The following is a 27,300-nucleotide window of genomic DNA, read 5'->3' on the forward strand; positions in this document are numbered from 1 at the left end:
ATAGTCAATGCAAATAATAGTTCATGCTAAATTGAGTGATCTGGAGAATAAACTGTGATGTTTTTAATGGGGATTTTATACTTTCATTTTGAAAAATATCCCAGTCCACATGAAAACAGTGCATGCCAGAACAATAGGCATGACTACCCCGCACTTTACACTTTGTAGGAATGTTAGCCAATCAGAAACCTACAAACAATAATACAGTGGCTCTCCTTTGACCACACGTGACTTTGACATGTAAACGCAGAAACTGAACATCTTGATGCTGGAGGAGGTTTTCTAAAAAGCTCTGTTTTCAGTGAGCTAAAATGCCATTTATGTTTGGACAAAAGGCCAAAATGCATTTTAAAAAAACGCTACATTTACCAGCCTGTGCAGTTATGGCCTAAGTGGTCAAAAATAAATGAAGCTGTGGTAGGAAAACTTTATTATATGGTCATAAAACTGTAAATCTAGATAATGCTAATATCAGTCTATTACATTAACAGTGATGATACTAGGATTCAAACATTTCCTAAAATCAAATTTTGCAGCTTAAACATTTTAAATGCTACATAGAAAAAGTTTCTCTCTCATCTTCACCGTTTCCCTTTTAGCTAAACACACACACTGCTATGTAGTTTACTATGCAGTTGAATAATACCTGAACTTTGAGAGGTCAGTGTACTCACAGCGATTGAGATTGTGGCTGTTTGGTCTCCCAGATTCTAAAAATGACCATAATTTAGCAAATTAGTCAGCAGGAAGGTGTTTACTGGTGTCACAGAGCCAGCAAGCCAAGGGTAATTTTCAGCTATTCAATATTTAAATAAAACCTGGTGCTGGCCATTAAAAAGAATGCAGGTATAAGGGGCTTTAAGGTGGTCGTTTATTTGGTATGTTTGGATTAATTGTAGCTTAATTCATTTCACTGCCAGACTTCAGGGCAATTTAATGCTTGTGTTCCACATTTTGTTCTTCTTGAATCAGTTTTTTTATATATATCATCCACTTACACTCCTGAAATTCATATTTGTAACTTTTGTAAAACATTATTAAAACATTGTTTTGCGACCTTGGCCAACCTCTGCTTCATCGAAACAGCAAAAACTGACAGCACCTCTGTGAGAAAAGCAAACTGTCACAGCTGAATGGGTTGATGCGGTGCGCTGTGCAGCGAGTCCAAGACGCTGACATGCTGTCACTGACGGTGGTGGAGAGATGCGACCACACTGTGTCCTCACTGCTGTGGGTCTCTGCGGTGAGCAGGACAGCAGGCTGTTGCACACACCCACCATCTGCTGTGGGGCTATGATTCATGACGATATGATGTCAGCTCATTAGTTTACTGTTGTGTATGTGTTTGGGTTAAACTCCAATGGTACCTGTGGGGAGAAAACGGGTCATGGCAGCAATTTGTAGGATAAAGCTAGACTCAAAAAATATTTAGGAACAAAATAAGTGAAACAAAATGAATGCATTTGTAATGTATAGATGTCACCGATCCAACAGTGATTTTGGCTCCCTATTATATTTTTAAAACGTGTGTTTGTTTGTTATCTGCTGCGTGGAGACAGTTTTAGCGTTTGAGAGATTTGCAAAAGCTGGCATGGTCACTCAATATAGTGAATCTGGGGAATATACACAGTGTAATGGCGCCCTCTAGTGTATGCAATAGTGACTATTACTGAAGTTTAATGCAACTCGCTCCTCAGACTTGCAAGATTTTAATTTAGTTCAATTTAAATTTATTTATTTATTACATATTTTGACAAGTGAAAGAAAAATAATTTTAGTCATTTATTCAAGAAGAGATATAATATTGTATATTGTATAAAAAGCATGAGAATCTAGTACGGCCCCCTTTAGCAAGATTTATGAAACGCATTTGGTGTTGTTATTAAGCCTCTCTGATGTTCACTTTTCAAGGCAAAATTCCTTCAGCTGTGATATTTCTGACTTCAAATTTCCATAAATTCCAATGACATTCCTTTTTGTTTTTGAGCCAATCACTGGTGGATTTGTTCTCTGGTGAAAGCGTTTAGGATCATTTTTAATATCCAGTGCCGTGACCCAGACCAGGTTCCTCTCCTGAAATGCCATCTTGTGTCTGAGCCACACAGATCTTAATCCTTTGATTAAAGGGCATTATCTGTAAGCCGGGTTTTCCCCATATGTTTAAGTTTTGCAGAACTTTCCTGGCACGTATTTTAAATTTGTGGAACTGTGTTGTGATTGTTGATGTGTCTGCTCTGACAGCAACAGCAGCAAGAGTCATCTGGGCCTGGGTTTCGGGGTCACAGAGACTTCTGCTCTTGGGCTGAATTTGTCAGGGCAGGCTGTGCTGAACAAAGCTGCTGGAAATCTGCCCTCCATGATGATGGTGGTGTGCAATCAAGTGATTTATTCCACTGCAATTAGTAATTTTTTTTTTATTTAAAATCCTTGCCAGACCCCCTACCACCCCCACCAAAAAAAAGGCCCGAGGGAGCTCTTTAGATCTTTGTATGATGACACCACACACTTTACTGTGGTGGATATTTGAATAGGGAGGTTCTAACTAGCAGTCCCTGGAACCTCTGATTCTAATTATCATGGCTTAAGTGTACTTTTCCAAGTGATTTTGTATTTTTACATATTTATCTTAATATGTACTTGTCCAAACATTCAAAAGACAATTTAAATACTTCCTCATGATTTCTATATATGGCAAAGTATCTGAAATGAAACTTCAAAGCAGGATGAAGCCATGGAAAAATCCAAATGTGTTCCCTGTGCATTCGAATGCTGTGTTTCAGTGTAGATATTAAAAGGGCAGACAGAAAAAAGTAACAAAATCCCTTTACATAAAAAACATCATCTTTAATGTCACTTTTTTGCAGGTGTTTATTTGGAAATCAGCACTTTAGATCTGCATATTAGACTCTTGATTCCACATACAGTTTATCTTCATATCCCCAAAACCATATTTTTCAGGGTTTACCTGCCTCCATCAAAAAGAAAGATAAAATCTTAGTAAGATTTCAAACATTCAACAGATGTGCATACAAGTGTGTCCTATAAACCTTCGTTTATAATCCATTTGCAGATAAACAGGAAAATATACAGCAGATGGATTTAAGATACAGCATCACTCAGATGTAAAATCTCAAGTGAATGTCAGACTAAGATCTCGTCTCCATACAAAGCGTCGCCGCTCACGTTTCCCCTGACTTTGATGTGTGTTTGGAAGTCTTAACTGCAGACAGCTCTGGTTCACATGACTGACTCAAGCCTGTGTGTCCCATCCAGTCAGCAGCACCCTCAAACGTGCTGACCCACTGTGGAAAAAACACCTTGTAATGCTGCCTAAGGGTTTTCCCTCTGGTCCAACTTTATCTAGTCACAGTACCCAGAACAAACATGCTTTGGAAGGATTACATGGTGAGGAATGATGGTGTAACAGTGGTGGAAATGTCATGTGAAAACCGGTTCCAGCTGAGCGCGATCGTGCAGCTGAGGCTGGAGATAAGGCGGTACGACCCCCTCCTCCCTACGTGAGGCGGTGTGGTGTCAGCAGGGAGACGGCGGCTCTCCTAACACGTGTTATAAGATGATACAGGTTTAAAATGAAGGCCTCGCTGTGGTTACACACAGGTCGACTTACAGCCTACAAAAGGTGCTGCTGTAGGTCGATTGTGTGAAGCGCTGCTGAACAGAGACCACACTGACTTAAAAGAATATAAATGAATATAAAAAAGGAGGAAGAATGTGGGAACAGCACTGCTTCTTTATTTGTACAGGCAGAGTTTGCTGAGCTTACACACTCTGTTGGCCCGAGTTGCATTTAGGAGCGGTCCAGCACAACCATACCGTTCTATTTCAGGCTGATGGTGGGAGGTGGGGAAAGAAGGCTTCACTCCACTCTGCAGCTCATATTAGATATTAGTGTTACAGACTGAACTGGCAGCTTTCTCACAGTATGATATACCACCCCCCCCCCCCCCCCCCCCCCCCAAAAAAAAAAAAAAAAAAAAAAAAAAAAAAAAAACCCACAGGATATAGCACAGGAACAGTCACAGCTTGTGGATTACATGATGAAAAAGGCAGAGAGCAGATTCTTGCAAACAAAGCAGGTTGTTTTTCCTCCTCTTTATCGGAAGAACTAATCTGATCTGTGTGTATTTGGACCTGAATCACAGATCCAAAGTGAACATGTTCTCTGAATGTGAGATATTGAATAACTTTTCCTTGCTGTATGTGCGGGGGTGGGGGGTGGGGGGTGTTTAGAGTACCTAACAGTTTTTGACACAACCCTGATACAGTTATGTGTTACTGCAGTTATGGAAACATGCAAAAGTAAAAGTAAAGGGAAAAATAAAAAGTGCTTCTACAGACTTTGTGTCACAAATCTTCAAACAGCGTGTGTTTTTACTGCAATCAGTGATAAAAATATATATTTTTTAATTTTATTATTATTATTATTAATGATGCCCATCAGACAAGTGAATAAAATAGGTTTGGCTTATCTCGACACCACATCATGTGATGTTGGGTCAGCTTCTGTAAGAAATGTCTAGCTCGTGATAATGTTTAGCTCATATGATTTAAACAAATGTGAATATTTCTACCTGCAGATCTTTGGTACGTCCACCTCTATTCTAAGAATAGAAAGAAAACATAAAAACGATATAAAAGAGTGCAACTGCAGTTTGAGATAATACCACAGACTGTATATAAAAGATGGAAACAGCCACCGTGACACCACCCAGTGGTTTCTGGCCTGTGCATTTTGGCCACTCCCGTGTTGGTTCTGTGGAGCTACAAGTAACCATATTTGCATGAGAGCATAAAGTACTAATGTTATTACATACATGCATGGTAAGCAAGTCAGTGCAACACAGAGACACATACTTATTGTAGCTCACTTTTCCTCTCTCAGTCCTCCATAGCCTGTCTCAGATTGGTGCAGAACACAGCAGAAAGGCTGACGCTCACAAACAACAACTGTTCCTGCTTCCTTTCACCACATCTCATTGAAATTCAGAGTCCACTTTATGGTAAATGGACTGGTTCTTATATAGCGCTTTTCTACTCTGTCCGAGCACTCAAAGCGCTTTATACAGCTAATTCATTCACCCAATCACACATTCACACAAGCACTTCTAAGCTTAAGTGCTAAGTATCTAACATTCATACACATTCACACTCTGATGGATGCATCGGAGAGCAACATGGGGTTAGTATCTTGCCCAAGAAAATTTTTGGCATGCAGACTGGAGCAGCCTGGGATTGAACCACCGACCTTCTGGTTAGTGGCTGATCCGCTCTGCCACCTGAGCTACAGCCTTTAACTGAAATTGTGAAGCACTTTGTAATGTGTAATGTTTTTTGCTATACAAATAAACACAGAAGTAAAGGCCTAGGCAGTAGAAAGGTGGCTGTAGCTCAGGAGGTAGAGCAGGTCACCTACTGATCGGAAGGTTGGTGGTTCGATCCTTGGCTCCTCCAGTCTGCATGTCAAGTATCCTTGGGCAAGATACTAACCCCAAGTTGCTCTCCGATGCGTCCATCGGAGTATGAATGTGTGTGAATGTTATTAGATAGCACTAAGATAAGATGTAGATAAAGTGCTTGTGAGAATGTGTGTGATTGGGTGAATGTGGCATGTTGTATAGAGCGCTTTGAGTGCTCCGAGAGAGTAGAAAAGTGCTATATAAGAATCAGTCCATTTACCATTTAGAAAGCATCAGTATTTTTCAAATATTTCCAATAATGCTCCAAAAGGCACCAACAGTCCAGAGGTTCAGTTTTATTCTAATTAGCAGTGATTAGCAGGTAGCAGTTAACCATGTTGATCAGCAACCATGGCCCTAATTGTAAAACAATAACGACAATAATGTTTTTGCACCATGTTGGAAACATGCTTATTTCTGTTTATTTCAGCCTCTATTGGCCACCACAGGACCTGCTTTTTGTCTTGATTTGTTAGACCTGGAGTTTCCTGCTGATTATTTCAAATTCTAATTCAAAACTGCTCTACTGCTTCTATACTTAATGTGTTAGTGTTTCTTGGTGAATTAATCCAGGCCAGCCCTACTTTCCGGAGATCCCCAAGAAGTCCAGCTCTTTTCAGTTTAGTGTGAGCCCCCACCCCCACTGGAATGACAGAACAGATGTCTCCTCTGTGTTTTTGTAACCTGTGTCCTGGCCTCTAGTTACATAACTTCTCCTGCTGACCACAGCAGCACGTCTCTGAGCTGCAGACTGCATGTGACACTCTGTCTCTGAGTTACCAATGTGTAACATGACATCTGTCCCCTGATACATGTCAGCAGGTATCCCCGGAGTTTAGAGGCTAGCTGTTAAATGATTGCCTCTAGGTCATGTTTCAGGTTGATATGAGCTCCATCAGTTAGTGGGTCAGGCCACATCTGCAGCCGCTGCTTAATAATTAAACAATGTAAAACATAGGAAGGAAAAAAAAAGATAAAGCAATGAATTTCATTACTAGACAAAAAAAGAAAAAAAATGACTTGTTTGATGTGCTGTTTCACTGTACTATCAAAGTAACGCTCTTCTCAGAGCTAAAGTGAGACCGCCTGTCAGACATGGGCCACTCAGAAATGACAGTTTCTCATGGCTTTGATGTATCGTAACATGACTGCCTCATTTTGATACTTTAATTACTAAAGATGCCACATCCTGAAAGCCATTATTGAAATGGAGTCATACACTGAAGGTCAGTCAGTGGATCAACTCTCATTACACTGGAGAAAACAGATAACAGCTCACCTGTCTGAACTGAAGTAGTCAAAGCGATTTGCTGTGGGAGACATTAATGAAGAGATATTTCTGCTATGAATTTTAAATTTATTTTTTAATTTTTTTAGAAAGGCCTGTGTCCACCACTGCCAACTTCAAGCAGATGTTTTCGTTTGCTCTGTTTGCTTCAGGTTTTTTGTGTGTAGGGAAATAAAAATCAGGTTTAACTTGAATTCCAAAGCCACTTTTTAAACAAGTACACCTCTTCAACTGCTCCTTAATGCAAATATCTAATCAGTCAATCACATGACTTATTGTATTTAGTCATGTAACAAGACAACTTGTTAAAGTTCAAACCAAGCACCAGAGTAAGGAAGGAAGGTGATTTCAGAGACTTTGAACTAGAGTTGCTGGTCCCAGACGGGCTGGTCTGAGTATTTCAGAAACTGGTGATCTGCTGGGATTGCGCAAATAACACTGGTTAGCATCACAGCAAGAGCGTCCTGGGTTTGAATCTATGACCTGGCCAGGGTCTCCCTGTCTGCGTGGGTTCTTTGGCTTCCTCCTACAGTCCAGAGACATGTAGTTAGTGTGATTAGGTTAACTGGTTATGTGTGAAGGGCTATTATGTGTTAGCTCTTTGGCAGACTGCTGACTTGTCTAGGGTGTACCCTGCCTCTCGCCCTATAACAGCTGAGATAGGCTCCAGCAGTCCAGAATCAAATAGGCGGAAGAAAATGGACGGATGGATGCAACCAAGGTATGCAGAAGAGCAGAACGATGGCTGCCTCTAGCAGGATAATATGACATGTCACAAACCTCAAACTGACTTCTTGAACAATTATAACAAGTTCAGTGCACCCAAAAGGCCACCAGTCACCTTTGGGGTGATTCACACTCACAGTCAACAAATCTGCAGTCACCGAGGAATGTTCCAATCACAGGATCAAAGCGGGAAAGCAGCCCTGGCCATGCCACCACCTCACCCGGCTAAAAACCTATTCATTCTAAAGTTTTTAGTTTTCTCATGTTTCTGATTCATGTCTCATAATGAAGCTCAAACTCAGGAGATAAGTGTCTATAATAAAGCCCTCTGATTTATTTTTTAACCTGAAAGATACTCAATTAAAAAACAAAAACAAACAAACAAACAAACAAACAAACAAAAAAACACAAAACAAAAAAACCCCCACAACCTAATATATTGTTAGGGAAATCTGTTTTGCGTGTCTGAAAAGAAAAAAAAAAAAAAAAAAAAAAATCAAACATCAACCACTACATTTCATTTCATCAAAGTGGCAAAACAGCACCGGCCTTGCTGCCGCCTCCGGTCACAAAACCACAAGCATCTGCATTTTCCTTTTTATTTGCAACCATCTTTATTATCTCTTCCAGTTCTGGATGTGAAAAGAGGCAATAATTTTCTTTAATTAAATATCTTTTTTAATAAAGTAAAGCAGAAAAGTATTTACAATTTTTCAATTAAACTGTAATCAATGACTGGGGTTGGATATCACAAGCACCTTCTGCCAGCTGAGGAGAGAAAAATATAAATACGGGGGGGAAAACTGCCACATTGTTTCAGAGGAGCAGGGGAAATAGGGGTTACATTAGCATAATTTCTTTAAAAGAAAACTATTCATCGTATATTTACAGAACTCTCCTGAAATGCATTTCCACTCGTGGAAGCAAAGAAAGGCCTTAGGATTCGTACTGTTAAACTTTTCTTAAAAGTCCTTTGTCATTAAAGTGGATTTTTGTCTGTATACTTTTTCAAGTTTCAATAATGATACTTTTTCTTAAAAACAAAAAACAAAAAAAACACCAACCGGCTTTGAACGAGGGTGAAACCATGATCCCTCGCTCTTGCTCTCCCTCTCAGTCCACAGTTCGTTTTTGAAGCGCAGGAAACAAGTGAAACAGACACATTAGAGGGTGGGGGTGGTGGGATTGAGTTGGGCTGGGGTTTTAAAGGGTAGCATCGCTGCCACCCCTGCAAGCAGCAAAATGGTCAATGTTCATTGCCCCTCTCCTCAGTGACAACGTCCTCAGAAAGTCCACAACCGTTGCATTCACTCATGACTGAAATGTCTCTTAGACGGCTCTTTTCTTTGTAGTTTTCAATTTTTTCTTACAAAAAAAAAACAAAAACAAAAAAACAAAACAAACCACCCTTAATCATCCAACACTTTGAAAAGGGAAACAAAAAGCTCTACATTAGCACGTCATGTAGATCCAAACGGCGGACATGTAGCATGACAACTGTCATGTCCACATGATAAAGGGTGAATTCATCAAAAATATAGATGTGAACAGCCTTTTAAAGTCTTCTGTTATATTTTCTGTCTTTAAGCAAAATGTCTTGAGTAGTTTTGCCGTGGCGACAAAAAGCTTTCTGAAAACAACCCAAAAAATAAAAATACTGAAGGAAACAGCATCAGAGCATTCCTACAGCTTTCAACTCTTCTCAGCATTCTCTCTCTCTCTCAAATCTATTCATCTCTTTAGTTAATCCTGTGTTTGTTTCAAAAAAGACATTCGGTTGCACAGAAGAAAAACAAGAAACTGAAAACAAACAAGAAAAAAAAAAAGGATCGAATGTTCGATCCATAATACAATCTCTCCCAGTTGAAGAAGTTTTTTTTTCTTTATTTTTTTTTCTGTTTATGCAGAAGGATTTTGCTGATTCAGCCTCTTGTGAATCATCCACAGAACATTCGCTCTCCCCATGGGTTTGCCCAGAACTCTCATCGATTCTCCCAGCAGCCCCTAGCTGTTATCGGATTCATCCTCGGCTTCGCGGAGCCACGTGAAGAAGGCAGTGACGGACTTCAAGGCCACACCCTTCCCCTGCTGTTCGGCGGGGTCTTTGCTGGACTCCCACTTGTAGAAGGCCTCCTCTTTGATCACGTCTTCATCGTAGAGTGTGTCGAAGAACATTCGCAGCAGATCTGATGAGTGAGGGGAGAAAGGAAATGAGGAAAATGGTGAGGAATGAGGAAATGATGCAGATCGCTTTCTTAATCTTTTAAGTTGTAGCATGAAGAGAAGCAGAAATCTGAATTTCAAAGCAGTGACAAAGGACAACCTGAGCCTGAATGAGCTACTTACTGGCAGGCTGCTCCATCTGCAACATGAGGGCCTGCAGGGCATACAGAGCCTGTAGTTCCTTCTGTTCGTCCTTCAGGTATTTCTGCAGGAGCTTTGCCCTCCGTTTGATCTGCTCGCTGTCAACCTTGTAGGGATTCTCACCTGTGGAGGAAAAGTTTCAAGAATGTTCACATTTCACTTGGACTACACCCTCTGGCCTGGATGATTTTCACACACTGAGTAGCAGCCCTTTCATTCCTAAAAGTACAACTAAAGGCACACATACTGACAATTAACAGATCAAATTTTTTTTCCCTAGCAGATGAGACATAAATGAAGTCCTGTCAGCTGTGAGGGAACTAAAGGCTCAGTAAAAGGTCCCAAAGTTCAGTAATAAGGTAAGAGGACTTAAAGCCCATCAGAACTGAAGTGGACCAGGAAGTCTAATAGTCTACTTAGTCTAGTGTTAATAGTGTTTAATGTGAAGAGTACAGAATGACTCACAAATTGCTGACTGGCAGATGCAGGTCATCAGCGCTCTGACAAACATGTTGGAGGAGGTCTGCTGCTCATCCAGGTTGGCCTACAAAGAATCACGTTTATTTACGTGTGCACAAAACTGGAAAACACCACCCAAAATACGACGACCTGTCTGAATCAGCTCTGTTAGTGCTGCGGTTACGAAAGTTGCTTTGTTGAGAAACTAACGATGACACATTTTCAGGTTCTAAAAGTCAGAACCCACATAAGTGGATCTGAAACAAACCTCAATCCAGTCAAAGATCCTCTGGTTGTCAGCCTTGTCCTGGATCAGTCTGTCCAGCTGGCTGGTCAGATCTGCAGTGCTGAGCTCCTTCTTGTCCTTCTCCGACTCATCGCCCAGTGTAAACTCCACATTCTACAGACAGAGAAAGAGAGGGGTATCGTGGTCATTTTTCACGACGTTTGTCACATCACATGCTATGAGAATATTTCTTCCTTTCATCCTGCATTACATTAAATGTGATGAGAGGATTGTAACACTGCATATTGGACTGGAGGATTAGACTATTATACTACTATTATTAATGGAACTCATTTAAGATCCATGTGTGGTATTTTAAGATCACATAAACAATGATGATACCTAACATTTGATGAGTTATTACTTTCCACCTCTGGTCATTTTTCTGCATTTCTTCAGCATCTGTCATTACAGTGGTAAGATACTTTTTTTCTCACTTGGATCTGTATGATGTACAATGCTGATATCCTTAATACGGTAAAAAAAAACTGAATTATGTAACACTAATTCAAGATAGATTAAAAGAATTGGAGCATGATAACCCTGTGGAGGTTTTCTTTAACTATGTGAACACAAAGTCACGTCCAGATGTTTAGTAATCAGACTGATCAGTTAAGACCTGAGCTTTAGATTCTTGCTTTTTTCCTTTGCAGTGTTGAATTACATCGAGGATAACCACAGCCAGCCAGCTGTGAACCCTCACCTTTTCTGTCACAAACTTGTTGACGTCTACGTCCTCAGGGAGGAAGTCCTTCCACCGCAGGCCTGCCTCCCTCCACATTGTACCTGCCTTTTTATGGCTCTGATGGGAGGAAAGAGATGTTTGTAGACTGATGGAAAACGCAATCATATTTGTGAATGCCACATGAATAGATCTTAATCTTGTTTTTTTCTGGGACAAAGGTTTATGTATATATGCTAGCTTTTCAAAAACACAACATGACATAATAATGAGCAGCTCTTACCATTCCTTTGCAGAGTAAAGTGAGGATGTGAACCAGCAGGACTCCAGCTTTGCCCAGAGGGATCAAAGGCTTTGAGACATCCCTGAAGACACATCAGGCAACCAATGAATTAACCATCAACAAATAGAAATATCCCATTTATTCCTCATCTGAAGTGTTGAGAGACTTAGCAAGTACTATAACAAACCTGAAAAGTTCTCCCATGGGGATGCCTCCCTCTTGAAGCATGGGAGTGATCAGCTCAGCCAGGTAGAGCCAGATATGGGGGATGTCTATCGCCATGTCTTCTGCCACCTCCAGGATTTCCTTAAGCCTGAAAAAAGAATCACAGTACACGGACATCAAAGATTATTCAAGGGTTAAGAAATACAAGAACAAGCCCAACTTGACTCAGCAGATGGAATTATTAAGCAGCATCGCACCATGCTGGTAGCAACATATGGAAACTCACTGCTTTTTGGCCAGACAGGGGGTTTTAAGATCACGAAATGCAGAAAAATATTCACAAGCGTGACGTTTCCCCGCGGGCCGCTGGTAATGTGGAGTCCTGCTGGTCCAAACTTTACCGGTTAACCCAGCACCTCCCTGGGGGTTCTGTACTCACCCTTTGTAGTACTGCTCCTTTGGTAGGATGTCGGTCTTAATGAGCTGGTGCAGCAGCAGGCCCATGTGCTCCCTGGCGATCGTGCTGCGCTCCAGTGTTGACTCCAGCCCGTTTCGTACAAACACAAACAGCAGCTGAGTGCTATTTATCTCCTGCACGCACTGCAGAGCCTCCTGTGGGGACAGACAAGGACAGAAAGACAGCAGTGAATCATAAGCTCCTCTTTTATCCTCTCATGGCTTTAAGTGTAATAAATAGATGTTCAGGTGTCAACAATGCGGACTTTAGATGATGGAAATACACTGAAACCCTCACTGTGAATAAGAAGACTATTAGAGCAGCATTAATTATAAAGTGCTTTAATTGGTCCACAAAAGCACTTTGTGAATACATTTCACATAAGCAAAGGTAAAAGGTAGTTGTTGTTTTTTGTATTTAATTTTAGGTGTCCTTGCTCTGTGTGTGTGTGTTTAAAAAGCAGCATCAGTGTGTACCTTCATGTCGTTGATATGGAGGTACTCCTCAATGATGGCTGTCGACTTCTTTTCCAACTCCTCCTCGGTCAAGGCAGGCTTGGTGGGGGTCTGGGGAGGTGGAGGGGTGGCAGCTTTCTCCCTCTTCGCTGTTCACAGAACAACAAAAAGAAAGAGAACAGCAAATCAGATTTTAAGCTACATGAGGGGAAAAAAAACAAACAGAAACATTGTTTCCAATTATCTTCTTGTAAATCTTCAAACTGAAGTCAACCGAATAATGAGGAGCACAACAGTCCTGCCAACATTTTTATGTTTGGGGTGGAGTTGATTTTTTCCCCCTAACAACAACAACAACAAAAAAAAAATCTGATTATTTGAAGCTTTCAGAGAATCGTGCACTGATGACAAAAAGAGCTGCAGAAATCATGATGCGACTATAAAATCCAGATTGTTATTCTTAGAGTGCAGTGCGGTAGCTCTGTATGATTTTTTTTTTTTTTAAAAAACATCACCATCTATCTTGTCCTCTGAAACAGACCTTTTTTAACTGATCTCATATTTCATAATAAATAACATCAAGCAAGCTGGATGCCATTAAGTGCAGTTTAATTTACTGGCACTGTCCCACAGATGCTGGAAAATCTGGATTTTTCCCCCCTGCCCTTGCGGCAATTTTTTAAATTTGGGCTGACAGATGTGCTGTTCGTCATCTTCCACCTGTTCTTTTCCTTGTTGTCTCTTAGTTTTAATTCTTTTTAAACAAATAAACTTCGATTACAAACTTTTTAAAAACTGTTTCTCAGAAGAAACAATTTTGAAAAACGTCATTATTTCAGACTTTATTTTTAAACTGTTATCACTCCCATGGAAACACTTGCTGGCTTCTTCCTTGGACCAAACCGCTTTTTTTAAGTTTCTCCAGTCTGACTATCTCCTTCTTTTTTGCCTCAGTGGTGCAAGTGATTTCTGTTTTTGGTTGGCAGAAGCAACAATGCTTTTCTGGTTAATTTAGAGCGAGTCTGCTTCACTAACATATGCATGGCGGTAAGAGCAAAATTGGCCCATGTCATAAATACGAACGTTTACACGCACATATTAGTAAATGAAGACCACTGTGCTCACACCCAGAGCTATGAGTACTCTGTACATGTCCTGCAACCAACATGTCTAGAAACACTAACTACATCATGGATGTCATTTTTTCATTCATAAAAAAAAATGTTAATCTAGGGCATAGGCGTCAAACTCTGGCCCGCGGGCCAAATTTGGCAGCCTAATTACATTTGGCCCGCGAAGCCATACCAAATTATTATTAGAGCTGGCCTACTGGTATTATACAGCTAATATATATATTGTTTAGTATTAAGCTTTGCTTGTTCCATATTCAGCTTTTCAGTAAAACTTGTTTGAGTCCATAAGAAGAGATTCATTCTTAAATCTGGAGGAAGATTTTTTTTTCAATAAATATTAATGTTAACCCGCGACTTTGTTCCAGTTTTGAATTTTGGCCCACTGTGTATTTGAATTTTCCAAGTTTATAGTGGTGTGATGATGAGCCCAGGTATCTGAAAAGGACTATTTTTTTCAAGTCTGGTCTCCTGCTGTCTGATTTAGTATTGTGAAAAGATTTTTTAATTTAAGTTTTAAATATTTAATATTATATGCTAAAGTTATCTCAGGCAGGCTACCATTCTCTCTGCTTCTGGCCCGTTCTCTGCTGTCTCGGTCATCCGTCATGCTCGCCACACGGCGGACTGGATCAGCAGGGCCACGCTGCTCTCTGTCCCGACTCCGCTCCTCCTTCTCCCGACTGAAACTGCGTTTAGTGACCTGGAGCTGGTTTCGATCACGGTCGTCACGTCGCTCGAAGCGGTCACCGCCACGATCTGAGCGGTCGAAGCGATCACTTCGTTCTCGACTCAAGCTGTTTCTGTAGAGTTCAGACAAGAAGTCGTACAATTGTAAAATACATCTCTACACACTCACAGTATGAACACTGAAAGGTTTGAGCTGGTAATGAGAATTGTGTCCCTTTGCTCACCTCTGAGGAATTCTCTTATCTGTATCTATTGAAGAGCCTGAGGACGAAGGCTGCTGCAGGGCTGAGAACCTGTTAAGCGTGCTGGTGGCTGGTCGGCTACCCGTCTCTGAGCCTGGGGATTAAAACAGGCACACGATACAAATTAAACTTCAGTTCTGATTACCACAAATAGATAATTCTTTGATATATAAACAAATTTGTGGAAAAAACCTACCAGAATCTGCAGGCTTGGCACTTGTGCCACCGCTACTGCCCTTACCCCAGCTGCCCCATGTGCCTTTACCTCCTGGGGCAAGCAGCTGATTGTTGAAGTCAAGAACAGGAGTCTGAGAAGAAAAAGCTGTCATTAGAAGTCTGATATTTTCAATTGATTGTCAAAATGTGCTCACATTGTGTGTGAGAGGAAACCCCCTCCCTCTCTTACCTTAGTGATTTTGCTAAGGCGAGAGGTGTCAATAGGTCTGTTTTTAGAGATGGGCACTGTGTTCCAGCCGTCATCCTGGGGAGAGGCACCACGCCCTGGGGAGTGGGTTCCCCTACGGCCTGGAGAATGAGGGCCTCGACGACCTGGAGAGTGAGGGCCCCGACGGCCTCCACCCATCCTGCCTCCTGAGCCTCCACTGGATTCCTTCTTAGAGATGAGGGCTTGCTGCACCTTCATCTGCTCCCTGTGTTCCTCCAGCTCAGCCTCTTTGTGGATCTGGTCGATGGTCTTGGGACCCTGATCACCTCGCCGGGGCACCCAGTTATTCTGGAACAAGTACAAGACAGAATTGTGAGAATGATGGGGGGAAACAACAACAAACACACAACACAAAAAAAAACACGAGGATGACTTTGAAAATGTATTCTTTTTCTGTCTATGTCACTATTGTATGAATGAACACAAAGCAGATCTTATGTGCCCTTGTCATTTTGATGAGTGTCTCTAAATCAGTGACCTTTATAACTACAGTGTTCATAGAACAAGACAGCGAGAGAGAGTGAGATAATCATTCCAGTCGCGTTTCTGTTTTTGTCTTGAAATAAAACATGCAGTATGTGCTTCAATTAAACTGGGCCACTACACTGACACAGAGCAGCAGATTCCAGCTTGAAAAACACTGAAAACAGCAGGTTTTGTAGGACTTTGTGGGAGGGACTGGAAGCCTAACTGAAGGACTGCAACATTCCTTCAAAAGCACAAACAAGTTGTCCCTTTTTAAATCACATTTTCTCATCTTCTTTCAGTCTCTGTAAGCTAAAAGTCAACATTGGCTTAATCTTATAATTCAATATAGCTTCAATACCACGACACTTAACTGGCTTCAGAAAGTTGCACATAATTGAGATAAATTGGGGGGGGGAAGGGGTGACAGGAAAATTATGAGGCACACATGATGACATAGCATAGGATCCCTCAAATCCTGTTACTTCAATTGAGAGAAGATGAATGGATGAATGAACATGCTGCTGTTTGTTGTCTCAGCCAATGGCACAGAGTAGCTCTGTGTTTAGGAGCAGCAGCTCCTAATTGGGAACCCAACAGATTTAAATATGATATATGAAATCGCATTTTCTATCACTTTATCTGATTCAATAAAAGTGCCTGTAAAAATCTCAAGTGTTGCATAATGGGTCAGGCTTTAAAAAGCTAGATCTTATTTTTGGTCTACTCAAATCATAAAATTTATAAATAAGCATTTTTTTTAAAACAACAAATCTACAACCAGAGAGATTTAGTTGGGGAAAAGGCTCAAGCTCCAAATTATATATGCAAAACAGCTCATTGAGTCCATATGCGACTTTGTTATTTACCCGTCGAAGGTCCAGCACATCCTGCAACATGAAACGGATCCTGGAGGTGGTCTTCCTCTCCTTTATTATTTTCTCCATCTGATTGAAGTATTGGTCCATACGAGGCTGAAGTGGGACACAATAGTTAGGTTAAGTGCATTGTGTGTTTATCAGTCAAAATTATAGAATCTTGGGTTGCATGCATCTCGGTCATGTGTCTCCAACATGTGTGTGTTTTGTACCTTGGCCTTCTCAAAGTCAAGGTCCTTGCCAATGGTGGACAACAGTCTGCACAGGCACTCCAGAGACTCCTCGTCATGGTTTTTGAGCAGCTTGACAATGCAGTCGTGCATGATGACCTCTGTGAGCATTTTCAGCTTGAACAGCTCACCAATGAACTTGATATTGCCTAGAGACCTCCTCCTGGCCTTGTCCTTAGCCTCTTCTAACTCCTCAAGGAGCCGCTGCTTCTCCTCCTCCTGGGAAACAAACACAAAAAAAGGCATTCAAAACAAGTACAGTTAGATGGATCTCTGAAACCTTTCAGATGTTTAACTATTGACTTGACACATGACTTCCTTTGTACAAATAATAGTTCACAATGCAGCATACATACCCCGGATGCAGCTTCCAGCTCTTTCTGCTTCTTCTCGAAAATCTCATCATCGTCCTTATCCTTCTCAAACTCCTTCTGGCATCGATTTAGCAGCAGCTTGCGAAAATTTACAGTGGCTCCTGGTTTATCTGGAATTTCGACTCTAAGCTGAAAAAAGCAGAGAAAGAAAACATATGTTAAGTAAATGGCAAAAGAAGACAGGGTGCAAGCTCAGTGTTGCAGTGGTTCAGTCCCTCAATCCCATCACTTAGATCAGTGGCCCAGAAACGTGGCACTAATTTGAGTTCATCACTGGAGACTCAAAGACATTTGTAAACTAGCAGTACGAGGATTGACACCACTGCAAAAGCATTGTTGCATCTGCCAACCCCAGTGTCAATCTATTACAAACCATTAGAGCTGCACGATTTTGTATAAAATGAGAATCACGATTTTTTTGCTTAGAATTGAGATCACGATTCTCTCACGATTTTCTTTTCCAGTATAAATATTTATTGCGCTTATTAACTGCACATCAACTTTGTAACAGTTGAGACTGAACATAAAAACAATAAATGTCTCACATTTTGTCGTTGCCGCAAAATGTTGTACTGCTTGAAATTCCGTCTCCACCGTTGCGTGTATAGAGCAGGTAGTGCAACAATAGAAAAACTGTGTGTAGCGTTTGTCTAGGGTGTTGATCATTTTCCTAAATCCCTCGTTTTGCACAGTGTTAATGGGAGCCATATCTTTGGTCAGGTGATAAGTAATAGCCTCCGTAATTTCTTTGTGCCTGCAGGAGTTCGACGGGTATAGGGAAGCGCTGTATAAGGTTCCCGTTATTGATGTTTGGGTGGTTGACCGGGACGGATTTTCTCCAGTCACTTTCTCGTCATCCCTGACGTGCTCTCCGTTGTCTTTTCCCTGCCATTTTTAGCAGCCATCTTCTGTATCATGTGGTATAAGGCTCTGCCCTTGTCATTTGTTGAGCAGGAAGAGTGAGCGCTTGTTTTCATGCAGATTACGTCCCGGATCAAAATGCGGTACAATCGTCATCGTCTTTTTTTTTTTTTTAATCGTTGTTATTTGGAAATGAAATCGCACATAAGTATGAATTGAGATCGTGATTTTCTAACGATTAATCGTGCAGCCCTACAAACCATGATGTCACTTTTGGGGTCGAGTTCGGGCTTCCTGCATTGCCAACAACTACATTTAAGATCGAACAATGTTATTTAAAAAAATAAAAACAACAACAAAAAACATATATACATGCACACACACACATTTATACATATAAAAAATATACAGTACAGTTAGAGTTATCTCACTTCAGAAGTTCAATTTAAAAAAAAAGGTGCCCTACAATACCCCCAAGACCCACAGCAATGGTCGCTTCGCTCACTGCTTAAACATTGTCTCACAGTCACTTCTATTTATTTCAATAAGGCACGGGAAGCCGCTGCAGTATTCTCTTGAATGTTAGGTGTACTGATATTAGAGGAGAAAAGTCAAAACGGGAACCAAAGACGTTGCTGAGTGTTATTCTGCAAAGTTCTTTCAACAAAGCCTCAAGTTTTCAAACAGTCCCAAGGTCTCCCTTGGTGTATCTGTGAATGTCTGAGCTCCGGTGCTGGAAAATAATTAAAATGGTGGCAAAAACTGACCGGACACTGTACAGATGCGATTGTGGCACACCGCGCTAAGTTACAAAATCGAGAGGTGCATGACCAGCCAAAGTGCCGGCAAGATTGTTGTGTGCGACAAAGGATGTGATGTCAAACTAGGCACAGCAGGTAGCGCAAAGCGAGCATAATGACCCTGTAAGAGTTCATCTTTCACCATGTTACTATGCTGTGATTGCAAGTAAGTAGGTAAAATTGTATTTGTATAGCACTTTTCAAGACAAGAATCACAAAGGACCACAAATTGCTCGACTACATTGCAGCCACTCCCCAACTCTCTGTGAATGGTACTCATGGCCATTAATCTTGACAATTTGCATATTAATGATCGTGAAACTGACTTCAAGGCCTTTTGTTACTCAGTGGTGCTAGTTTCAGTCACTATGCAAATGCACGGTTTGTGAAGGTTGGAGAAACCTGCAGTCAGCTCATACCGTTTTATTAATATCTATGTTCTGCTATGTCATGTTAATCACTCATAGCTGTGTGTGAACAAGCTTAAAAGTGATTTTGTGTTCTGTGTTTGGTAAAGCATTTATTACTTTCTCTTCATTTACCGTTTATCCATCAATCACACAACAATATGATACAGACTTGACATATCGACAAATCTCGCGGTAGAGTGCTACAGGCAAAATCTCTACCGTTGGCCAAATTCATATCGTTTCTACCGTATACCGCTTATACCGCCCACCCCTACTCTGCTGCATAAGTTAAACATCTAAACAACAACACTTCCATTGTAAATATTCAAGCATCTATATTGGGTGAGACATCACTTACCCCCATAAGGCAGCGGCACATGTTGGCATAGGCCACAGAGAAGTCTGGTTCAGAGATGGCCTTTTCAAAGGTGAGGTCTATGACTCCTTTCAACCGCTCTTCTGTGTCAATGGTCAGTTCTGTTACTTGTTTCATGAGCTGCTGAAACTTTTGGGGGGTCAGTTTATTGAGGATGCTGCGCACCCGTTTAAACAGCTCCTGGGTCTTGATCTGCTCTGGTTCACTCTCGTCTACCTCCTCTGCCCCACGGCTGCGAGTGCTTTTCTTCACTGAAGACTTCCACGCCTTCTCTGCTTTGTTCAGCTGCACCTCATCACTGAGTGGCATGCTGCTGATGATTTTCCTCAGTTCTTTCCTCGGCATTTGTTGAGAGCGACGTGGTCCGCCAATCCCCATGCCCATACCTGGAGACTGTAAGGGAAACATCAAAACATGATTTAATTGAAGTGGTAAATGGTAAATGGACTGGTTCTTATATAGCGCTTTTCTACTCTTTCTGAGCACTCAAAGCGCTGTACACAACTTGTACATTCACCCATTCACACCCATTCGCACAAGCACATTTTTCTAAGTGCTTTCTAAGTAACATTCACACACATTCATACTCCGATGGATGCATCGGAGAGCAATTTGGGGTTAGTATCTTGCCCAAGGATATTTGGCATGCAGACTGGGGATCGAACCACCAACCTTCCGATCAGTAGATGACCTGCTCTACCACCTGAGCTACAGCCACCCCAGTAATAATTCAATTGGAAAGTGCTGAGTTACACAAAGAAAAATTGAACTCACTGGTCCTCTGCTTCCTCCTCCCATGCTGGGCCTGCCAAGGTTGGCAAAGGAGGGCGTGAAGTCAGGGCCGCAGTTCATTCCTGGAAGGCGACTGGGGTCGAGTTGTCGCAGAGGTGTTTTATTAGCCTGAAAAGACAGAAAGCAGGATGGGAACTTAATTACAATTTCCACTACTATGTGATCTAGACATGTTTTTTTTTTGGTTTTATTTCACTTAGACTAGACTTTAGGGTAAATCTTTGCACCTTGTCCAGGACAACATCACTGATGGCTGGTAGACCCTCAGGTTTGTTCATACTGGCTGAGATGAACTGGAATCCCAGAAGAAACTCACGGTCATATTTCTTCTTCTCTTCTGTGTTTATTGGCATCCATTGTTCTGAAACAAACAGAAAACAGAAGATGTCTTCTTGTTAAAAGACATTTCACAACATATGAGAGGAGGAAGGTAGACCACTCAATGAATAAATTCTGTCAAGTTTCAGACACCCACCCTCTTTGTACTGATACTTCTTGTCAGTGGCAGTCGGATTGAGAGGATCCGGCTGAATATTCTCAGCATCCAGCTTGTCCTCCTTGTCCTCCCAGGTTAAGTCTGCCTCCTCTTGGGCAGGAGGAGCAGTGGCAGGGGGCTGGGGCTCTGGTGCTGGGACTGGCTCAGGCTCTGGTGCAATCACCTTTTGCTGCTTAGTCAGAAAAATCAGTTTGGTATTTAGGAAGCTCATAAATATGAGCTTCATTAAGACATTACGGTAAAAAAATCAGCAACTGCAGTTCGTCTTATGTCCCTTGAAAGGGTTGATGACTAGTTTCTTTTTCAGCTTCAGTGGATATGGAGTAATTGCAGATTAGTTACAACAGGCAAGAAAAGTATGAGAATGAATGAACAAATACATCATCGATCAGATACCTCCTTAAAGGCATCCAGGAGGTCTCCCACAGCCTCCTTTTTGTTTAGATCCTTCATTTTTCTTTTTTTCTTTGGCACAGACACAGCAGCTAGAGAAAGAAAGACAGGCAGCCTCAGATGAGCTCAAAAATACCGCAGACAGAAAATCGAAGGATGACTCAATTCTCAGTTTGTAGAAAGCAGAAACAAATGACTAAAATAAATCAAACTTGGGGAAGTGACTAACCTTGCATAGTAGTTTCTACAGGGGCAGAGGATACCGTCTGTGGGGGAGGAGGAGTGTCTTCCCTCTCCTCTGCTGTAGGAGGGGGAGGAGTGGGCACCTTTTCTGGGGTGTTGTCAGTTATTGAAACTGTCTCTGTAGGAGAAGACGTCTCTTCCTTGGTGCTAGACTGGGGCACTGGAGTGTCTTCCTTAACATCCAGAGTGGCTGCAGGAACAGTTTCTGGAACCTCAGGCTGGGCAGGTGCCGCCTGAGGTGGTTCCGCTTCTTGAGCACAGGGTGCAGGGGTTGAATGTTTAACAGGTGGAGGTATGGCTTCTAGATATAGTCCTGCCTGAGCGACGTTTGCAGATGTCTGTATTATCAGCTGCTGACTGACATCTGGTTCAGCTATGGGGCTGTCGTCACGTTCAGCTGTGTTGACGGCAGGCGCTTCGGGGTCTTGAGGGGCTGGGAGCGGCAGCCCGTTGGGTAGTCGGAGCTCCTCAGGCTGTGCAATTGGAGACTCCAGAGGGTCCTCTAGGTGACTTGGTGGTAACGTGACCGACAGCCTTTCAGGTTCCAACTCGGCCACACCATTAGTGGAGGAAGGAGGAGTTTGGGGTGTGTCTACTGACATCACATTCTCTTCTGCTTTAGTCTCCTCTTCCTTTGCCACCTCCTCTTTTGCCTCTGGTGCTTTATTGTCAACTTTGTTCAGTGCAGCAGAGGTGGGGACAGGATCAGGAAGGGGTGCAGGATAGGCAGGTATCTCAGGTGCTGACTGGGGAGGGGGTGTAGGTTCCCTGTGAGATGGAGGCGCATCCATCACATCTGGAACAGGAGGGCTCGGTGCAAGTGCAGAAATAGTGTTAATAGGCGTGTTCTCAGCTTCTGACAGAGGAGCGGGTAACGGGGTCTTAGTGTTCGTATCAGAGGTGTTAGCCTCTGTAGGGATGGAGTCGCCTTTGTGAAGTTCAGGGGTCTTTGCCACAGGTGGAGGTGTAGGTTTCCTTCTGTCATCTGGAGGGTCAAAAGTCAGAAAAAAAAAAATACAGTTATATTCGTGTTTTTACAATCAACACTGAATACATCGTTTCTGAAAACCTATAAACAGATATTCATCCACAGCCACGGGTCAACTATGTGAGGATAATAAAGCTTTTTATGTTATATATCTACACCTCATTCAACCTTCCCAAAATAAACCAGCTTCCCTGTTTTCCTACACTTGGGCGAGCCACTCAGGGATGTTAACAACTTATTTTAACTATGTTTAAATCCAGCAGAGAGAAGGGCACCAAGCAGCGTGGATTTACTAGTAAAATTCTCATCACTCTTATTTTGAAAGTGGTGCTTGATAGCAGTTGTGTGCACTTCCATACAGATAACCCTACTTAACCTTAGGTGGAAAAATTACCAATCATGCGATGCTGACTGCTCAAGATTCACCAAGATACTTGTTGTTCACCACAGGGCTCCTCGATACTCACACAGACTAAAATATGTACAAACAACTGAACAGTGAAAAGGAAATGTGTTTCAACTAAGAACTGCTTATGCCCACAGGCTGTGATTTAACATGCCTTATATCCACATAGATGGCTTGTTTCATGAATCAAGTTTGGTCTCCAGTTACTTTAACAAGATATCCAAAGTAAAGAAACATTAAGTCATACATAGCACAGGCTCTATCTGTCCTTTCTCCTAGCTTCTTTAAACAGTTATTGCTGTTTACTGGTAGAAGTCAATCTTAACAATTAAGTAATCACAAATGAAAACATTAACTGGAATCATTTCATTTTATAGGTGAATTTAAGACCTATTCAAAGTAAAAAATGGTTATGAAAGTACAAACGGCTAAGCAGGATTCACACAAATAACAATTATATAAATCGTAGTAAGTAAAATATGTATCGACTGTGTTCAAGACTCAGCATGTGCCACTCACCTGGTCTAACCAGTGCTGGTGTAGTAGCAGCTGGGACACTCTCACCGTTGGCCTGGGTCAATGACGTGCTTTCTGATCCAGATGTCTGGTGGGAGACATACACACAAACTGAAAGGTGAGCTTACAATTGAGGTTAACACTTTTTTTTCCCATTTGACTATGGGGGGTAAAAAGGAAAAGAAAAAACAGGCTCAAATCCCAGCTGGTTTTAAAAGCCACGTGTCAAAGTGCCAGTCAGTTTAATTTTGACAGATTATAGTGTATCACATTGGAAATGGCAATCAGCAATCTTTCCAAGCAGTAACATGTGGACAGAGCATGTGAGTCAATTCTAGTCCTTTCTGTTTTACTTAATCTTATATTAAATAAAGCAGAAAGTATTTTCTCTATATTTTAATATGGACCCCAGAAAGCAATAGTTGTCAGGTAACGTCACTTTCAAGTGTATGAGTTTATAAAAAGCGAACAGTGTGCTTGTATGGCCGCTCTCCTGAGTACTTTTATTCAAGAATGTGGCTCTGTGGCTTACCTGAGGTGGGGTTGGGGTGGAGCCACTACGGCCCCCTGACATAATCTCTTCTGTGATGTCTCGACCTCCTTGGTTTGGGTCTCTTATTCTGATCTGTGGAGGAAAGAAAGTAGATGAGCTACTGGTGTAAGTAAAACGAACAAAAGATGAGGGTAAGGGACAGCAGGTAAATAACACAGACAACACTTTAGTTGAAACTAACTTCAAATGAAGAATAAAGGCAGGGGAAAAAAACCTGCTTCCCATGGTGCAGTGCCTACATTCGTCTTTTTTCCACAGTCCTCCCTTTAGCTCTTATTCACTAGCTTGCCTCATTGAATGAAAGCTACATTTCTTCACTGAGGCACACAAAATCCAAACTCTAACCACCATGCAAATTCCTCTGCTGCCCAACTGAATGTGCTTCAGCCTCTGAGTCACCAGAAAAGCTGTCTGACTGAGCGTGAATTAAATTAAACCAACTTGAAGCTAAACAGCGAAACAAAACTCCACTGCTGCTTTAAGCCGTTGTTGTTGAAAAAGCCTGCTCACACGAAGGCAAAACACAATCAGATCTGACAACAGAATGCATTCCTGTGTACACACTGCACTCTTCTTATATGTTACAAACACGTGTTTTCTCAGTCACACAAAGTAACAATGAATTCAGGAGTCCAAATGCTGCTAACTTCAGTGACACGGGCTATTCCTAGAAAAGGATTAAACCATTTTTAACACTTTTGCACTCTGACCTACTTTTGATAGTATTAGCTCAACCATGCTGACCTTTACCTGATTCAGCCTGCTTGCAACTCCTCTCCCAGAGTGCTACAAACCCCAGTGGGCCTCTATCATCCGAGGGCTGGAGTAACAGATCTGGCTGGCTTAGGGCTGGACTTTAAACCCCCACCAAAAAAAAAAAAAAAAACCAGGACAGTGGGTGGATAACAAGTAGCTCCTTCTCAACTTAGCTCCCACAATAGAAATCCAGCACGAGACAGAAGAGCTATACGGAAGACAGAGCAGGGCTGGGCCTGACTCTCAGTACGCTGGCTAACGACTTGACCGTTTCTCATATGCTAAACAGAAGAGGAAAAAAACTGGCCTTGTAACGCTTTGGTATTGGAATGTGCAAACCCCCGCCCACAGAAACTAACAAACAGTTAAAGGGGCCAGAGTGTGAAGGAGGGGCAATTGCAGGGAGAATGGGAGGGTTTCCAGGAACAAAAAGTTGTCAAATGAACAACTGAAGGGTTACCATAAGAAACTCCCCGTTTCCTCAATCCCGCTCTCTCTCTGTTCAGTCATCCTGCACACTCTGTTCAAGTTAGACTTTTTTCTGATTTTTGAGAGCAGAAAAGAAAATGTAGAATTGGAGCAGGAAGGGGGGGTGGGGTGCCACAGCAGCAGAGGAAGGCTGACTGTTTAGCCCTTCCGGCTCAAACGGGGGAGGAGACTGGTGGCCACGTGGAGCTGAGCTATGTGCTGACATGTCCTCCACCCCCCACCCCGCTGAACACTCTCTTTGACGTGGGGTGATAGTGAGAGCACACAAACAGGAGAGTAGAGGAAAAAAATGGCATTTAGTTCTTGCAAGTCAGCTGGTATCCGATTTTTGCACGGAGAGACCACTAGCAACAAACACTTTAAAAAGCTACAAACCCAGACACATACACACACCACTACCTCTGTGTGAAGCTGCCTTTATCCGTTCACAGTAGAACCTAATTTCTGTCAATGTGCCCTGTACAAGACACCAAATCTCTTGGTGCTTCTTTAAAGCACATCACTCCCGAAACTCAAGGAATGCAAGTCTTGTAGTGTGCACATGCGCACACACACAAACCCCAGCCCTTTATATTAATAGCCAAAGCACAATGTAATGTAATTACAAGCAGATATTTTGTGTGATATCACCAATGACATTTATCATCTTGCAACCAGAGCTTCACATTTTGTGTGTCTCATAGATCTGTACAGTGGATCACTCACTTTTCAGACTGAGAAAAGCAGCAGGTTACACTGTTCAGTCAAATGTAAGCATTGCTGCAGATGTCGCAGATGTAAAAGAATGGTGACACAAGAGGGGCTTGAGTTCACAGAGAGCTACCACATACCAGGCGAGGGCCATTTTAGAGCACAGGGGGAACACTAGACATTTTGTTAAATCAGGGAATACATTGTACAGCAGCTCAGCTATACAAAATAAGAAGCTAAAGACGAGTTTATTAATATCTTTTTCAATCAGTAAATTGAATTCAGTGTCCCAATTCAAGCCTGAATCATAACAAGCAACAAGGATGTTTCTGTATCCCATTCCATTGTGTTGAAACTGGATTACAATGATACACATACTTGCTCATAATGCTACAATATGTCTCCAGTGACCATAAATTATCCATCTATAAATCGTGCAAAAGCTGCAGTAATACACTTTATCTGACCAATACTTCTAATATAATATCATGAAATCAAAAAGGGAACAACATTTTTGACTCATCTCAAATCCAGTTGCAAGACACCACTTTCATTATCAAGGACGTTCATTCATAATTTTCTTGTCAGGATTGTTTGAGTGCTGTGTTCACTTTTTTATATAGTGTCTCCTCTTTGATAACTTCCAAGGATTGTCTTTTGCTAATAACATATGATTATTTAAGATTATGTTAAGTCTGTCTAGATAGATGTGGTGATTTTGCATAAAAGCAAATGTAATTGAGGATACACACAAGTCATAAGCAGATAAAACGCATATCCTGTATCACATGCATCTCAAAGCAGCACAGAGAGTTTGAAGTGTGGCACATTTTTGAATTAGGAATGCTGACTGTACCTGTTTGCGTTCCCGTTTGGTAGGGATGTGCTGGGCAGGCTGAGGGGGTGGCTGTGGTTGTTGAGGTGCAGGATTCATAATCACAGGTCCTGCCTGGACCGAGGGGGTGAACTGTGGCTGTGCAGGGTAGTAGGCCCCTGCTGTGAATCACAGACAGAAGAATGTAAACCAAGTCATATTGACTTAACATAAACACATCAACTTAAAACACATACCACTTAAATAAATACCTTGCTTCTGGTTACCAGATAATTTTTTGTATATTTCCGGATAGTTTTAATTTTTGCTTTCATTTCGGATTCATTTCAATTAGTGTCAAGAGTTTGCTCACTTCAGTTTAAGTATGAATGTTTAAACATGAATGTTTTAAAGCTTCCTCAGGCTGATTGTGTTGACCAATTTAACTGAACTTGTAGCCCTTTTCCCCTAGTACCTCCTCGCTCGCCTTGCCTTGACTTTTTTTGGGATTTCTGAAAGTACCTGGTACTTTTTTAGTACCTACTCGGCCGGGGTAGGTACTAAAGGGTTCTGAGGGATCTGACGTGATCTAAAAAATGTGATGTCAGACTGCATGCCACT

The 27,300-nt window shown here is 41.7% G+C and overlaps 1 protein-coding gene and 1 non-coding gene across 12 annotated transcripts in view; both read right to left on the reverse strand.

Moving 5' to 3' along the window:
* Positions 1–8,146: 8,146 nt before the first annotated feature.
* eif4g1b (eukaryotic translation initiation factor 4 gamma, 1b) overlaps positions 8,147–27,300 on the reverse strand; it is a 38,484-nt gene continuing 19,330 nt past the window's right edge. For 9 of the 11 annotated variants that reach the window (XM_087850751.1, XM_087850750.1, XM_087850749.1 and 6 more), the window contains 25 exons: positions 26,722–26,861; positions 23,910–24,002; positions 23,381–23,465; positions 21,454–22,452; positions 21,228–21,316; positions 20,811–21,003; positions 20,563–20,696; positions 20,318–20,443; positions 19,526–19,936; positions 17,079–17,225; positions 16,705–16,941; positions 16,484–16,588; positions 15,111–15,437; positions 14,901–15,012; positions 14,687–14,798; positions 14,334–14,575; positions 12,664–12,791; positions 12,170–12,342; positions 11,753–11,878; positions 11,566–11,647; positions 11,304–11,402; positions 10,583–10,714; positions 10,321–10,399; positions 9,838–9,978; positions 8,147–9,677 (listed from right to left, as the gene is read on the reverse strand). In XM_087850751.1, the coding sequence (XP_087706877.1) occupies positions 9,496–9,677; positions 9,838–9,978; positions 10,321–10,399; positions 10,583–10,714; positions 11,304–11,402; positions 11,566–11,647; positions 11,753–11,878; positions 12,170–12,342; positions 12,664–12,791; positions 14,334–14,575; positions 14,687–14,798; positions 14,901–15,012; positions 15,111–15,437; positions 16,484–16,588; positions 16,705–16,941; positions 17,079–17,225; positions 19,526–19,936; positions 20,318–20,443; positions 20,563–20,696; positions 20,811–21,003; positions 21,228–21,316; positions 21,454–22,452; positions 23,381–23,465; positions 23,910–24,002; positions 26,722–26,861 (4,694 nt within the window). In that variant the 3' untranslated portion in view covers positions 8,147–9,495. Of the gene's footprint in view, positions 9,678–9,837; positions 9,979–10,320; positions 10,400–10,582; positions 10,715–11,303; positions 11,403–11,565; positions 11,648–11,752; positions 11,879–12,169; positions 12,343–12,663; positions 12,792–14,333; positions 14,576–14,686; positions 14,799–14,900; positions 15,013–15,110; positions 15,438–16,483; positions 16,589–16,704; positions 16,942–17,078; positions 17,226–19,525; positions 19,937–20,317; positions 20,444–20,562; positions 20,697–20,810; positions 21,004–21,227; positions 21,317–21,453; positions 22,453–23,380; positions 23,466–23,909; positions 24,003–24,680; positions 25,022–26,721; positions 26,862–27,300 lie in introns of those variants that run through there. The other 2 variants (XM_087850748.1, XM_087850753.1) reach the window with 2 other exon arrangements.
* LOC118454940 (small nucleolar RNA SNORD66) lies at positions 17,308–17,375 on the reverse strand. Its single transcript, XR_004843961.1, has one exon. It is a non-coding gene; the product is annotated as a small nucleolar RNA SNORD66 (small nucleolar RNA).

Source organism: Neolamprologus brichardi, chromosome 14, assembly GCF_056152115.1.
Source record: "Neolamprologus brichardi isolate AB-2024 chromosome 14, ASM5615211v1, whole genome shotgun sequence".
Lineage (NCBI taxonomy): Eukaryota > Metazoa > Chordata > Actinopteri > Cichliformes > Cichlidae > Neolamprologus > Neolamprologus brichardi.